Source organism: Monodon monoceros, unplaced genomic scaffold (assembly GCF_005190385.1).
Source record: "Monodon monoceros isolate NGI ecotype Baffin Bay Population unplaced genomic scaffold, NGI_Narwhal_1 Super_Scaffold_11, whole genome shotgun sequence".
Classification (NCBI taxonomy): Eukaryota; Metazoa; Chordata; class Mammalia; order Artiodactyla; family Monodontidae; genus Monodon; species Monodon monoceros.
In genome coordinates, this window is record NW_021703767.1 from 132,589,626 (window position 1) to 132,604,366 (window position 14,741).

At 43.1% G+C, this 14,741-nt stretch overlaps 1 protein-coding gene across 5 annotated transcripts in view; it reads left to right on the plus strand.

Annotated features, from left to right (window-relative positions):
* Nucleotides 1-12,701, plus strand: part of BTD (biotinidase) — a 50,955-nt gene extending 38,254 nt beyond the window's left edge. For all 5 annotated transcript variants that reach the window (XM_029213626.1, XM_029213621.1, XM_029213625.1 and 2 more), the window contains exons 3-4: nt 2,791-2,940; nt 11,243-12,701. In XM_029213626.1, the coding sequence (XP_029069459.1) occupies nt 2,791-2,940; nt 11,243-12,415 (1,323 nt within the window). In that variant the 3' untranslated portion in view covers nt 12,416-12,701. The remainder of the gene's footprint in view (nt 1-2,790; nt 2,941-11,242) is intronic.
* Nucleotides 12,702-14,741: the final 2,040 nt, after the last annotated feature.

Below are 14,741 nucleotides of genomic sequence, written 5' to 3' on the forward strand. Positions count from 1 at the left end.
CTCACACTTCTGGGACATACCTCATTTGTGTCTGCACCGTAGCCGGTGTAAAAACATCCCAGCCCGTGCCCGCAGGCCGCCTCCTGACACAGGTCCGTTCTCTGCACGGAGGTGTTGGCTCACAGGCAGCTGAAATGTCACCCCCTTCTTCTTCATCCTGTCCACAAGACCATGCTAAGACACTTGGCAGATGCCGTACTGAAACCCAGAGACTGTGACTGCAGTTTTCCCCTGCATTTTAATCACCTGCCCCCAAATGAAACATGTTTTTCTTGAACCCATGATGCCAGCAGGCACCATTCCTTCTCTGTTTGTGGCCCAGGAGCAGGTACAAAGCTGTTGATCCAGTCATTTTTTAGGGCTTACAGACATCTCGGCTCCCCTACGTGGTTATATGTGTTAAAGTAACCTCTAACACAGGTTGATGCCATGCGTGTGTCAAAGTTTTCTATCAAACTTGCTATAAGGGCAGAGGTTCCTGCAGGCCAATTAAATGAGTTCTCGCTTGAGTCCTCTCATTTACAGGGAAGAAAAGGAGTTGCGCTTAAAGATATTAGGCTGGGTGGTCAGCTGGGTTGGCACCCGGAATTCCCCAGGAGTTCTTGAGCTCACTGGTCTGTCAGAAAATTGCTCAAGCCCTTTATCAGGAATGCAAATTCCTTCCTACAATGGATGAGTAATCACATCAGACCCAAAGTTCTGTCCCGGCTCAAGTCTGAGTCCTCATTCTGGGCAGATGTATATTCAGGAAATGCAATTTAATTTGAATATTAATCTAATATGTATCCATAACTGTTAATGTCCATAGGAAACCATTCAGTGCTTTCAAAGTTGTGTTTTTAATAAAGGAAAACATGTGTCCAAGTATAATTTTCAGAAAGTTAGAAACATGACTCTTACACATAGAGAAGAATGGACATGTGTCAAAGCTCTTATTTAACTCATTAATTAACTCAGGAACCAGCAAGATAGTAAAGCTGGTTCAAAAGATAACTTGAGGAACAGATGTGAGTGTATCCATCACTCAAATGAATGTTGAGATGAATCTGCTAATAGATACAAAACAGGCTAATGTCATACAGGGCAATAAAACTGTCATGTTTAGGGTGTTTTATTAAATAGCGAAGTCAAACAGTGATACATTCACTAGATGAGTAATCCTCGAGTGTGCTTGTCAGTACCCTGGTATATTGTAGAAAGATATACGTATACAAAGAATGTATACATAAATTCTTCGTCTTGCTTTATTTCCAAGTTTGTGATCATCTTTCTTTCTAATGTGCAATAAGATGACCAGCCTCGTATTCTGCTGGAGGGAGTGTACATTGCTGTAAGCTTTCTGGAAAGCTACTTGGCAAAGTATATTAAGAATTTAAAATTTTTCATACACTTGACTCAGTATTTTCACTTATAAGGCTTTATTCTAAAGAAATAATCAGAGCTCCAATCAAAGATTTGTGTACAACGCTCATTCAGAAAGTGTTTTGAGCACCCTGTACACAGATGGTCACCACAGTTTTTTTTATTACAAAAAGTTGGGAACAATTCAAATGCCCAATAACAGAGGATAAACTGCGGTGTCCTCTTAAATATAATCCAGCATATAATACAAGCGATATTTCTGAAGGTATCTTTGTAGTCTTGATGCTCTGTAGTGAGAGAGTCAAGGTGGAAAACCGTATGTTTATTATTGTCTCAATTATACACGCACACACCTATACAGAGAGGGGGAAAAAATGAAAAGAGGCAAGATGTTAACAATAAGTATCTTCATGATATAGGATTATGAATTCTTCCTTTATGTTGTGTTTTCCAAATTTTCTACACTTAAACTTTTGAAAAATTTTTTATAACCAGGAAAAAAATTATAAGGAGTTTGCAGTGCATTCCAGAAATAGTGACTCAAATTGCCTGTGATTTTAGATTATTCATGCCTGCTCTGCCATCCTCCTCCACCTTTCACTGTGGGGTGACGCTGCTCCAGGCTTAACATTTTCAGCCGAGCAAGTGCAGAGCGGCAGCAGAAGGGGCCCTGGCGCTGGGAGCTGAGGGCTGCTCTGTTTGGGTTTCCTCAGGTTGCTGCCACTGTCACAGGGAGCCTCGGGCTGTCACAGGCAAGGACCCCCAGTGTCTCCAGGTATGGGAGAAGGCCTGTAGGGCGGTCAGGGCTCTGACGGGAGTCTCCTAACTCCCAGTGGGAGAAATGCAAGATAGAGCAAGTCCTGGTTCCTATGCTAAAATCAACGCACTTGACTTTCACCCACCAGCCCACTGGGGCCCATTAGAATCTCATGTGGGGACCTGTTGCCGGGACCGCACCCACAGTTGATTGAAGCAGACTTTTTAGGGATGGGCCCAAGCATCACTGCTGAGCAAAGATTGTGTTTTCAGAAGTCCCCTGTCTGATTTAGAAGCACAACGAAGGTTGAAAACCACCCACCGGACTAGAGGTAGCACATCTGCTAAGCCTGATACTCAGGCCTGTTACAGTCGCCGCTCCATCTCCCATGGCACCGCCACCAACTCCAAACCCATCCAAACTCACTTGTAACCTTCTTCCCTGGCCAGCCCTCGGTACAGTGCTGGTCCCTAGAAGACTTGGTCTTTCTTCCCTCAGAGTTAGGCCAAGTGAGACGGCTCCCCCGAGGCTCAGATCCCTGCCGAGCCCAGCTACCACGTCTGGACCTTTGTGGTTCCTGGTTCAGAGCAGGTGCAGGACAGCTGTCAGAGGAATGAAGGGGTGCTTCCCATTATCTGTTAACGGACTATTTCTGATGTTTTGACTTGCAGGGTGTACAGATTATAGTGTTTCCAGAAGATGGCATCCATGGATTCAACTTTACAAGAACATCCATTTACCCGTTTTTGGACTTCCTGCCTTCTCCCTACTTGGTCAGGTGGAACCCATGCCTGGAGCCCCACCGATTCCATGACACGGAAGTATGTAAGGGGACCAGCCTTCCTCCTCAGGAGGTGGGAGGCTCACGGAGATGAACCAAGCCAAGGGCCAAGAGCCAGGACATGTTGAATGAGAGTGACAGGAGCCCTTAGGGGCCTGAGAACCAAACCCGAGCTCCCTGTGCCAGTCATTCACTTAAAAATGTCTGCTATTATGAGGCATTTACTCATCTGTGGATCGTTCTATTTGTTGATCACACAAGAAATGCATGAATATATGCTTCTACAACAAATCAAAGTTAATAAAATGAAAGCCCACCTTCACCACACCCCATCCCTCAGTCACCTCCCTTTCTAGACAAACTGCCGTCAGTGCATCCACTTATATTCTTTTCTATGCATCTCATAGATACTGACATCTTTATTTTTTAATTTTATTATTTTTACTGAAGTACAGTTGATTTACAATGTTGTGTTAATTTCTGCTGTACAGCAAAGTGATTCAGTTATACTTACATATATTCACTATTTTTTATATTCTTTTCCATTATGGTTTATCACAGGATATTGAATATGGTTCCCTGTGCTGTACAGTAGGACCTTGTTTATCTATTTTATATATAGTAGCTGGCATCTGCTAATCCCAAACTCTCAATTCATCCCTCCCCAGCCCCACTTGGCAACCAAAAGTCTGTTCTTTATATCTGTGGGTCTCTTTCTGTTTCATAGATAAGTTCATTTGTGTATATTTTAGATTCCCCATATAAATGATATCAAAGGTATTTGTCTTTCTCTTTCTGACTTAACGTCACTTAGTATGATAATCTCTAGGTCCATCCATGTTGCTGCAAATGGCATTATTTCATTCTTTTTATGGTTGAGTAGTATTCCATTGTGTGTATGTATATATGTATATGTGTATATATCTATACACACACACCACATTTTCTTTATCCATTCATCTGTCGATGGACATTTAGATTGTTTCCATGTCTTGGCTACTGTGAATAGTCTGCTGTGAACACAGGGATGCATGTTTCTTTTTGAATTATAGTTTTGTCTGGTTATATTCCCAGGAATGGGGTTGCTAGATCATGTGGTAGTTCTGTTTTTAGTTTTTTGAGGAACCTCCACACTGTTTTCCACAGTGGATGCACCAATTTACCTTCCCACTAACAGTGTAAGAGGGTTCCTCTTCCTCCACACTCTCTCCCGCATTTGTTATTTGTAGACTTTTTAATGATGGCCATTCTGACCGCTGTGAGGTGCTACCTCATTGTAGTCTTGGTTTGCATTTCTCTAATAACTAGAAATGTTGAGCATCTTTTGATGTGCCTGTTGGCCATCTGTATGTCTTCTTTGGAGAAATGTCTGTTTAGGTCTTCTGCCCATTTTTCGATTGGGTTTTTTTTTGTTGTTGAGTTGTGTGAGCTGTTTGTATATGTTGGAAATTGAGCCCTTGTCAGTCACATCATTTGCAAATATTTTATCCTCGTCTGTAGGTTGTCTTCTCGTTTTGTTTATGGTTTCCTTTGCTGTAGAAAAGCTTATAAAGTTTGAATAGGTCCCATTTGTTTATTTTTGCTTTTATTTCTGTTGCCTTGAGAGATTGACCTAAGAAAACAGTGGTACAATTTCTATCAGAGAATGTTTTGCCTATGTTCTCTTTTAGGAGTTTTATGGTGTCATGTCTTATATTTAAGTCCTTAAGCCGTTTTGAGTTTATTTTTGTGTATGGTGTGAGGATGTGTTCTAACTTCATTGATTTACATGTGGCTGTCCAGCTTTCCTAACACCACTTGCTGAAGAGACTGTCTTTTCTCCATTGTATATTCTTGCCTCCTTTGTTGAAGATTAACTCACTGTAGATGTGTGGGTTTATTACTGGGCTCCCTGTTCTGTCCCATTGATCCATATGTTTGTTTTTGTGCCAAGACCACACTGTTTTGATTACTGTGGCTTTGTAGTATTGTCTGAAGTCTGGGAGGGTTATGCCTCCAGCTTTGTTCTTTTTCCTCAGGATTGCTTTGGCAATTCTGGGTCTTTTATGGTTCTATATAAATTTTAGGCTTATCTGTTCTAGTTCTGTGAAAAAATGTCATGGGTAATTTGATAGGGATTGCATTAAATCTGTAGATTGCTTTGGGTGGTATGGCCATTTTAACAATATTAATTCTTCCAATCCAAGAGCATGGGATATCTTTCCATTTCTTTATTTTTTTAAATTATTTTTTAAAATTATTTATTTTTGGCTGTGTTTGGTCTTCGTTGCTGCACATGGGCTTTCTCTAGTTATGGCAAGCGGGGGCTACTCTTCGTTGTGCACGGGCTTCTCATTGTAGTGGCTTCTCTTGTTGCAGAGCAAGGGCTCTAGGCATGCAGGCTTCAGTAGTTGCAGCTCATGGGCTCAGTAGCTGTGGCTTGCAGGCTCTAGAGCGCAGGCTCAGTAGTTATGACTCATGGGCTTAGTTGCTCCGCAGCGTGTGGGATCTTCCCGGACCAGGGCTCGAACGCATGTCCCCTGCATTGGCAGGTGGATTCTTAACCACTGCGCCACCTGGGAAGTCCCTCCATTTCTTTAAATCATCTTCAATTTCCTTTATTAATATTTTATAGTTCTCACCATATAAGTCTTTCACCTCCTTGGTCAAGTTTATTCCTAAGTTTTTTTTTTTTTTTGATGCACTTTTAAAAGGGATTGTTTTTTTTACATTCCCTTTCTGATAATTTATTTTTAGTGTACAGAAATGAAACTGATTTCTGTATGTTAATCTTGTATCCTGCTACCTGGCTGAATTCATTTATCAGTTCTAGTAGTTTTTGTGTGGAGTCTTTAGTGTTACTATAGACTATATATATATAGTATGTCATCTGCACATAACGACAGTTTTACCTCTTACCTTCCAATTCGGATACTTTTTATTTCTTTTTCCTGTCTGATTGCTGTGGCTAGGACTTCCAGTACTGTGTTGACTACAGGTGGTGAGAGTGGGCATCCCTGTCTTGTTCCAGATTTTAGCGGGAAGGCTTTCAGCTTTTCACCTTTGAGTATTATATTGGCTGTGGGTTTGTCATAAACAGCTTTTATTATGTTGAGATATATTCCCTCTATACCAACTTTAGTGAGAGTTTTTTTCATGAATGGATGTTGAATTTTATCAAATGCTTTTTCTGCATCTATTGAGATGATCATGTGCTTTTTGTCTTTTGTTGATTTGTGTATACTGAACCATCCTTGTGACCCTGGGATGAAGCCAACTTGGTTGTGGTGCATGATCTTTTTTATGTGTTGCTGGATTCAGTTTGCTAATACTTTGTTGAGAATTTTTGCATCTATATTCCTCAAAGATAATGCCTGTAATTTTCTTACTTGGTAGTGGTTTCGTCTGGTTTTGGTATCAGGGTGATGGTGGCTTCATAGAATGTCTTTGTTAGTGGCCCCTCCTCTTCAATCTTTTGGAAGAGTTTGAGAAGGATCAGTATAGGTTATTTTTTGTATGTTTGGCAGAATTCCCCAGTGAAGCCATCTGGTCCTGGACTTTTGTTTGTAGGAAGTTTTCTTTTCTTTTTATTACAGATTCTATTTCACTTGTAGTGATCAGTCTGTTCAAATTATCTATTTCTTCTTGATTCAGTTTTGGTGGCCTGTATGATTCTAGAAACTTGTCCATTTCTTCTAAGTTGTCCAATTTGTTGGCGTATAATTGTTCATAGTATTCTCTTATGGTTTTCTGTATTTCAGCAGTATTGATTGTTATTTCTCCTTTTTCATTTCATATTTTGTTTATTTGGGTCCCCTCTCTTTTCTTCTTGGTGAGCCTGAGCAGAGGTTTGTTGATTTTGTTTACCCTTTCAAAGAACCAGCTCTTGGTTTTATTGATTTTTTTTCTATTGTTTTTTAATCTCCATTTTATTCATTTTCCTCTCTGATCTTTACTGTTTGCTTCCTTCTGCTGACTTTAGGTTTTGTTTGCCCTTCTTTTCCTAATTCTTTTAGGTGGTAGGTTAGGTTGTTTGAGATTTTTCTTGTTTTTTGAGGAAGGCCTGTATCACTATGAACTTCCCTCTAAGAACTGCTTTTGCTGCATCCCATATTTTTTTTTTTTTTGCGGTACGCAGGCCCCTCACCGTTGTGGCCTCTCCCGTTGCGGAGCACAGGCTCCGGATGCACAGGCTCAGCGGCCGTGGCTCACAGGCCCAGCCGCTCCGCAGCATGTGGGATCTTCCTGGACTGGGGCACGAACCTGTGTCCCCTGCATCGGCAGGTGGACTCTCAACTGCTGCACCACCAGGGAAGCCCATCCCATAGATTTTGTATGGTTGTGTTTTTATTGTCATTTGCCTCAAGGTATTTTTTAATTTCTTCTTTGATTTCGTTGTTGACCCATTGGCTTTTTAGTAGCATGTTGTTTAGTCTCCATGTAATTGTCTTTTCTCATTTTTTTTTCTGGGGTTGATTTCTAGTTTCATGCCATTGTGGTCAGAAAAGATGCTTGAAATAATTTCTATCCTCTTAAATTTGTTGAGGCTTATTTTGTACCCTAGTATGGTGTCAATCCTAGAGAGTGTTCCATGTGCACTTGAAAAGAATGCATTTTTAAAAAATTTAATGTCCTGAAAATATCAATTAAGTCCAACTTTTCGATTGTTATCATTTAGGATCTCTGTTGCCATATTGATTTTCTGTCTAGAAGATCTGTCCATTGATGTGAGTGGGGTGTTAAAGTCTCCTATTATTGAGCTCCTGTCAGTTTCTCCCTTTATGTCTGTATTTGTTTTATGTATTTGGCTGCTCCTGTATTGGGTGCATATATGTTGATGAGTGTAGTATCTTCTTCTTGTATTGATCCTTTTGTCATTATATAGAGTCCTTCTTTATCTTTCTTTATGGCCCTTGTTTTAAAATCTGTTTTGTCTGATATGAGTATTGTGACCCTTGTTTTCCTGTCATTTCTGTCTGCATGAAATATTTTTCCACCCCCTCACTTTCAACCTGTGTGTCCTTTGCCCTAAAGTAAGCAGCATATTGTAGGCCCTTGTTTTTTAACCCAATCTTCCACTCTGTGTCTTTTGATTGGAGCATTTAGTCCACTGACATTTAAGGTAATTATTGATAGATATGTATTTATTGCCACTTTAGAACTTGTTTTCTACTTGATTTTTTAATTTCTTCTTTGTTCCTTTTTCTTTTCCCTTTTGCAGTTTGATGATTTTTTTTTGTATTATGCTTATGTTCTCTTCTTTTTGGTTTTTTTTGAATATATTGTATGTTTTTGATTTGTGGTTACCCTGTATTTCAAGCACATTAACCCCTTCCTATATCTAATTGCTTTAGACTGGTAGTCATACAAACTGAAACACGTTCTAGAAAAATAATCTACGTTTTCATACTCTCCTCTTTCACATTTTATGATTTTAATTATTTTATGATTTTACACCTTCATATTCATCTGTTCGCTGTTCATTGTGGTTATCATTTTTATTTTAATCTGTGTACTGGCTTATTTAAGTGATTTATTTTCCAATTGTGATTTTCCTCTTTCCTATAGATTCCTTCTTCTTTTCTATTTAGAGAAGACCTTTCAATATTTCCCTTCGGATAGGTTTACTACTGCTGTATTCTTTTAGCTTTTGCTTGTCTGGGAAAGTGTTTCTCTCTCCTTCTATTCTAGATGATAATCTTGCTAGGTAGAGTATCCTAGGTTGCAGCTTGCCACTCCCTTCTGGCCTGCAGCTTTTCTGTAGAGAAATCAGCTGGTAGCCTTTTAGGGGTTCCCTTGTAAGGAACTCTGTTTTTCTCTTGCTGCCTTTAGAATCCTCTATCTTTAACTTTTGCCTTTTTACTTATAGTATGTCTTGGTGTAGGTCTGTTTTGGTTCACCTTGTTTGGGACCCTCTGTGCTTCCTGTGCCTGGATATCTGTTTCTTTCTTTAGGTTTGGGAAGTTTTCAGCCGTAATTTCTTCAAATACATTTTCGATCCCCTTTTCTCTTTCTTTTCCTTTAGACTCCCTATTATGTGTAGATTGGCATGTTTTACATTATCCTATAGGTCTTTTATATTGCTTGCATTTTTTCTAATCTGGCTTTCTGTCTGCTGTTCTGATTGGGTGATTTCCATTATTCTACCTTCTGGATCATTTACTTGTTCTTCTGAATTATTCAATCTGCTGTTCATTGCCTTTAGCTCAGCTTTTGTCTGGGCAAATGAGTTTTCTAATTTTTCTTAGCTCCTCTTTATTGTTTCTAGTTCCTTTTTACAGTAATCTGCATTTCTATCAATAGTCCTTCTTAATTCCTTTAGTATTTTCATTATCTCCTTTTTGAACTTGGTGTCTGTTAAAGAGATCTGTTTTATTGTTTGTTCTTTCAGGGGAATTCTCTTGATCTTTTAATTGGGAGTGGCTCCTCTGCTTCTTTATTTTACTTATGTTTCTCTTACTCTGTGAGTTTGGGAGAAACAATTATCTACTGTGGTCCTGGAAGGCTATTTTTATGTGGGAGTGTCCCTGTGTGGGTTTAATATTTTTTGGTATGAGGGCTGTTTTCACTATGAATGCCTGCGACCTCTTTCCTCAGTGTGTGCTGACCGTTATGCCCTTGATAGGAGGTGTGGTGGTGTTGTGGTGACCAGAGCCTGCACTGGGTATTGAGCAGGGTCTTCTCCCTAGTTGTTGGAGTAGAAGCCCCTAGGATCCATTTCTGAGCTGGGGTACGAAGTAGGCAGGATTGCAGCGCTCCCACTGGGAGAGGACCCACTGAATATTCCTCTGCCAGAGCTGTTCACCCGTAAGGGTGCTCTGTGGTGTCACCTATTGTATGCTTACAAAGTACACTGTTGTTGGCACTGCCTTCAGCCCCATCTCAACCTTGGGAATGCTGGCAGTCAGCCCTGATGTCCCTCAGGCATTGTTTTCACAAGGCTACCAGTGCAAATCCATTGAAGTCAGGTACCAAGACTGCAGTAGTCACACACCTGGACCTGCTGTGGGAGCTATGGAAGCAGCCCAGACCCTGGCCCAGCCTCTATGTACATGCACCCACAAAGCCCACAGATGCTAAGGCCAGTCCTGTTCCAGCCACGGGAACACCCATTGTCCACTTGGGTGTCCCTCAGGCGCTGAGTTTACAAAGCAGGCCCCAGTAGGGTAAATCTGCACAGCCACAGGGAAAGGGCTCAGATTTCAGCCCTACCTCTGCATGTGGGCAACCCACTAGCGCGCTCCCAGAGCTCGTAGAGGAGCGCATGGAGAAAGAGGCTGCTGTGCTGGGCCCCATCCCTCGCTTTGCTGACATGCGTGTTGACAATGGGGTTTCAGTGGCGGCGCACACCTGCCATGAGCATGCCGAAAGTGAGGCTACTGTGGCAGGCTCGCCCCTCCCTCCCGCGCTCCTTAACAAAGGCCCTTTGCTTCTATGGAGGACCCGGGCTTCCTCCATGTATACCGCTGGTTGCAGCCCGTACCACACTCCAGCCCCTTCAGGCTGTCTCTGCAGCCAACCGCAGTGCTCTCCCCAGGTCTGTCCTCTGAAGCCTGAGTTTCAGCACCCAGCCCCAGCACATACCAGTGGATGCACGTCTCAGGCTGAGGAGTGCAGGGCAGTGGCCTGGCTGATTCTCGTGCCCAGTGAAGGAAGGGGCTTCCCAGAGTGTGGGAACCTTTCCTCTTTCACAACTACCTCCCAGGGGCACAAGTCCTGTCCCAATTCCCTTTTTTTTTTTTTCCACTCTACCCAGTTGTGTGGAGATCCTTCTTGTGATTTTGGGTGTTGGAGATATTCTGCCAGGGTTCAGTAGGTATTTTGTGAGAATTGTTCCAGATGTAGATGTATTTTTGATGTATTTGTGGGAGGAGGTAAGCTCCATGTCCTTCTGCTCCACCATATTGATTGCAGCCCCCCAAGATAAGCACTTTTAAAAATTATTTTTTAAAGAGCACCAAGTTTTCCCTTTAAAAGATTTTGATTGCACTTTGCATCCCCAGTAATAGTGCATGAGTGCCTGTTTGCCCATCCTTTGGTCAATGCAAGATAGAATAGTCTTTTTAATTTTTGCCAATCTTACAGAGGTGAAAAATGATATCTCATTATCATTTTAATTTGTATCTCCTTACTACTAATGAGACTGAGCATCTTGTCAATGTTTGTTGGCCATTTGTATTTGTTCATCTGTGAACCACCTGTTCATATCCTTTGCACGCTTTCAGTAGTGGTTACTTTTTTCTTATTGATCTATGATAGCTATTTATATATTATCGATACAATACAGGTACTATTTTAAAATTGTAAGAAAAAGGCAGGGTTTAAAAATTTCCTTTATTTACACTTTTATTTTTTCCCTCTAGGTCCTCCAGCGCCTGAGTTGTATGGCTGTCAAGGGAGAGATGTTCCTGGTGGCCAATCTTGGGACAAAGCAGCCTTGTCATAGCAGTGACCCAGGGTGCCCAAATGATGGCAGATACCAGTATAACACGAACGTGGTGTTCAGCAGTAATGGAACCCTGGTTGACAGCTACCGCAAACAAAACCTCTACTTTGAAGCAGCGTTCAATACCCCCCTGGAAGTGGATCGCATCACCTTTGATACCCCCTTTGCTGGCAAGTTTGGCATCTTCACTTGCTTTGACATATTGTTCTTCGACCCTGCTGTCAGGCTCCTCAGAGACTCGGAGGTGAAGCATGTCGTGTATCCGACCGCCTGGATGAACCAGCTCCCACTCTTGGCAGCCATTCAGATTCAGAGAGGTTTCGCCATCGCCTTTGGCGTCAACTTTCTGGCTGCGAACATCCACCATCCATCTCTGGGGATGACGGGAAGTGGCATACACACCCCTCTGAAGTCCTTTTGGCACCATGACATGGAAAGCCCCGAAGGTCACCTTATAATTGCCCAGGTAGCCAAAAATCCACAGGGTCTCATTGGCACAGGGAATGCCACAGGGAAAATGGACCCATCCCACAGTAAGTTTTTAAAAATCTTGGCAGGGGATCCATACTCTGAGAAGGATGCTCAGGACGTCCACTGTGATGGAGCCCCCAAATGGAATACGAATGCCCCTCCCACGTTTAACTCTGAGATGATGTATGACAATTTCACCCTGGTTCCCGTGTGGGGCAAGGAAGGCTACCTCCAAGTCTGTGCAAATAGCCTTTGCTGTCATTTGCTTTACCAGAGGCCCACTCTGTCCAAGGAGCTGTATGCCCTGGGGGTCTTTGACGGCCTTCACACTGTGCACGGCACTTACTACGTTCAAGTCTGTGCCCTGGTCAAGTGTGGCGGTCTTGGCTTTGAGACCTGTGGGCAGGAGGTCACAGAGGCTGCGGGGATATTTGAGTTTCACCTGTGGGGGAACTTCAGTACCTCCTATATCTTTCCAATGCTTCTGACCTCAGGGATGACCCTGGAAACCCCTGACCAGCTGGGCTGGGAGAATGATCACTATTTCCTGAGGAAGAGCGAACTGTCCTCCGGCCTGGTGACGGCAGCTCTGTACGGGCGGTTGCATGAGAAGGACTAGGGGGTGTGGGGTGGGCTCCCCCTGCACTGGCACAGGCCAAAGCTCACAGCACCGGGACCACTTCTTCGCTCCAGAGCCCATCCTGGGAGCCATGGGAAGAGGTAGGGAGACAGATTTCGCCAGTGTCTTTTCCTCTTAAGCACAAATTCATGAGACATTTTCTGGTATTTTCTACTCACATTTCTATTATTCAAGCCACGTCTTCTTCCAGCAGATCTTCCATTACACAATTGTTTTAAGAGCGCAAACAAAAATAAACGTCAGTTTATATTTTACACGTCCACAAAACAGCAGGTTTCGTGTGTGTTCTTGCTGTTGATCAAGTGACACCCAGGATATACAGGTATTTCAGAAGCCTCAAACATTTTCTGGGGTAAGAAACAAACTCTCAGAGCAAAAGCCGTGTTAGAAATGGCTGCCATGGGGACGTTTCCATTCTGGTTGGCCAGAATTCATCCCCCAGGACTGATCGTGCCAGAGCCGCCAGCAGCATCAGCAATGTGGAGCCTGAGGCAGCTTTTAAAAATAGAAGGGAAGCTTTTCTCACATCTGCCTTTCTGTCAGTGATTGGAATGTGTCAGGCAGGACTCAGAATAACTGGAAAGAAAGAGTGCAGTGCGCCGGAGAGAGAGGGAGGCTGGAAAAAAGTGCTGAAGAGAGGGCAGCGATGGGAACAGATGAGTCATAGGGTTCTTGTGCACAGCGTGTCTCATCCAGGGATTCCAGGCACCTTAATAAATCACACTAGCCCTGGGCAAGAGCCTTCTGGCTGCCCAACTGTGCAGGGTGGAACAATGCTGGGAATTCATTCCCAGTCCGCTGGCAGGGCCTTCTCTTTGCAGACGGGTTGCAGGAACGGTGTGGGGTTTGGCCCGCTTAGTCTTTATTCAGTCACTCAACAGGTGTCTTTGGAAAGCCCACCAGGGACAGAGCGAGGACCTCCCAAAATATGAACTGCACGTGCAAAATCACATTCAGCGTGTGAAGACATTCTTTAGGCCACTGGTCTGTATTATTCGTATCCAACATTTCAAAGTCACTTTGACTCTATGCCTAGTAACTGTTTCAGATCATTTTTAAGGTGGAAAATCTGCAGCTTTTAAAGAAAATGGATAGTTAGCTTTCCGTGATTTGCCTCTTCAATGTGTGGCTATATTTAGTTTCATCTCCTTTATAAATTAGGTTTTTAAAAACAGTATGTGCATATATCTATACATAATTACATGAAGTAAAAACTGAAATTCTTTCCCCATTCCCCCCACAGTGTGGCTTTCCAGACCCCTTCCTGGCTTTTAGGCAGGATACTAAAGAGCATAGATCCTAGGGTCAGACTGACCAGCTTTACTTTCTTGGCCTCCCTGTTTGCTCTTCACTACGTAGACCTTGACTATTTATTTGAACCTTGGCTGTGCCCCAGTTTTCTCATTTGTGGGATGTGTATTGAATCATCCATGTGGGAAAGAAGCAAAGACCCGCTGACTCACTGCCCGCTTGCAAAGGCCTAGAATGAGTCAAGCCGGCCTTCAGGGAATTTGCAGGAACAGCTCAGGATTCCTGAGGAAACCCAGGAGGTCCCCCCGGAACGGGATGGCGACCTCTCCCACCAGATGCTGGCGCAGACCCGGGAGGGGCGAGCTGGAGGGGGCACACGGCTCCGGATGTGGTCGCCCCTGCTCCAGGGAAACAGAAATCATCTCAGAAATGCATATTGTTGCTTCCTGCCAAGATGATTCAAATCATCCAGAGAGAGACAGAGGCCAGGCCAAAACACAGACTTGGTGGAGCTACTTCACCCAGCAGACATTTTTGAAGCACCTGCTGGATGCACATTTTGCTCTTCTGAGCAGAGTACTGAGAACTTTCCCCGAGTTACTATCTACTGACAATTTAGAACTAACTAACTGCTCATGAAGTAGAAATGAGGGGGACAAGAAATTATGATTTTTATGATAAAAAGTAGTTGCCAGATGGCAGAACAAAGTGGAGGGTAGGGGGGAAATGAATAAAATAAATCATTTTCAGGAAAAAAAAAAAGGCACGTATGACTCACGGTTGTGATACGCTTCTGTCAGCTATGATCCTGCAACTCAGGAAGCAGATGGCGATCTTGACCATAACACAGGGGCAGACACCCAGTGTATTTTTGGTGGAATGAGGCCTGGGGAAGCGGCTCTCCATGTGGTTTCTCATGGGGGTGCAGCTGCGCCTCTCTGTGGTCTTCTGCACAGAGGGGGTGAGAGACAACGATGGGCTTAAAAAGTCCTGTTATTAGAGAAGGTAAAGCCACAGCCTGCTGGCAGCCTGTCCGCCCCAGTGCCCACCATGG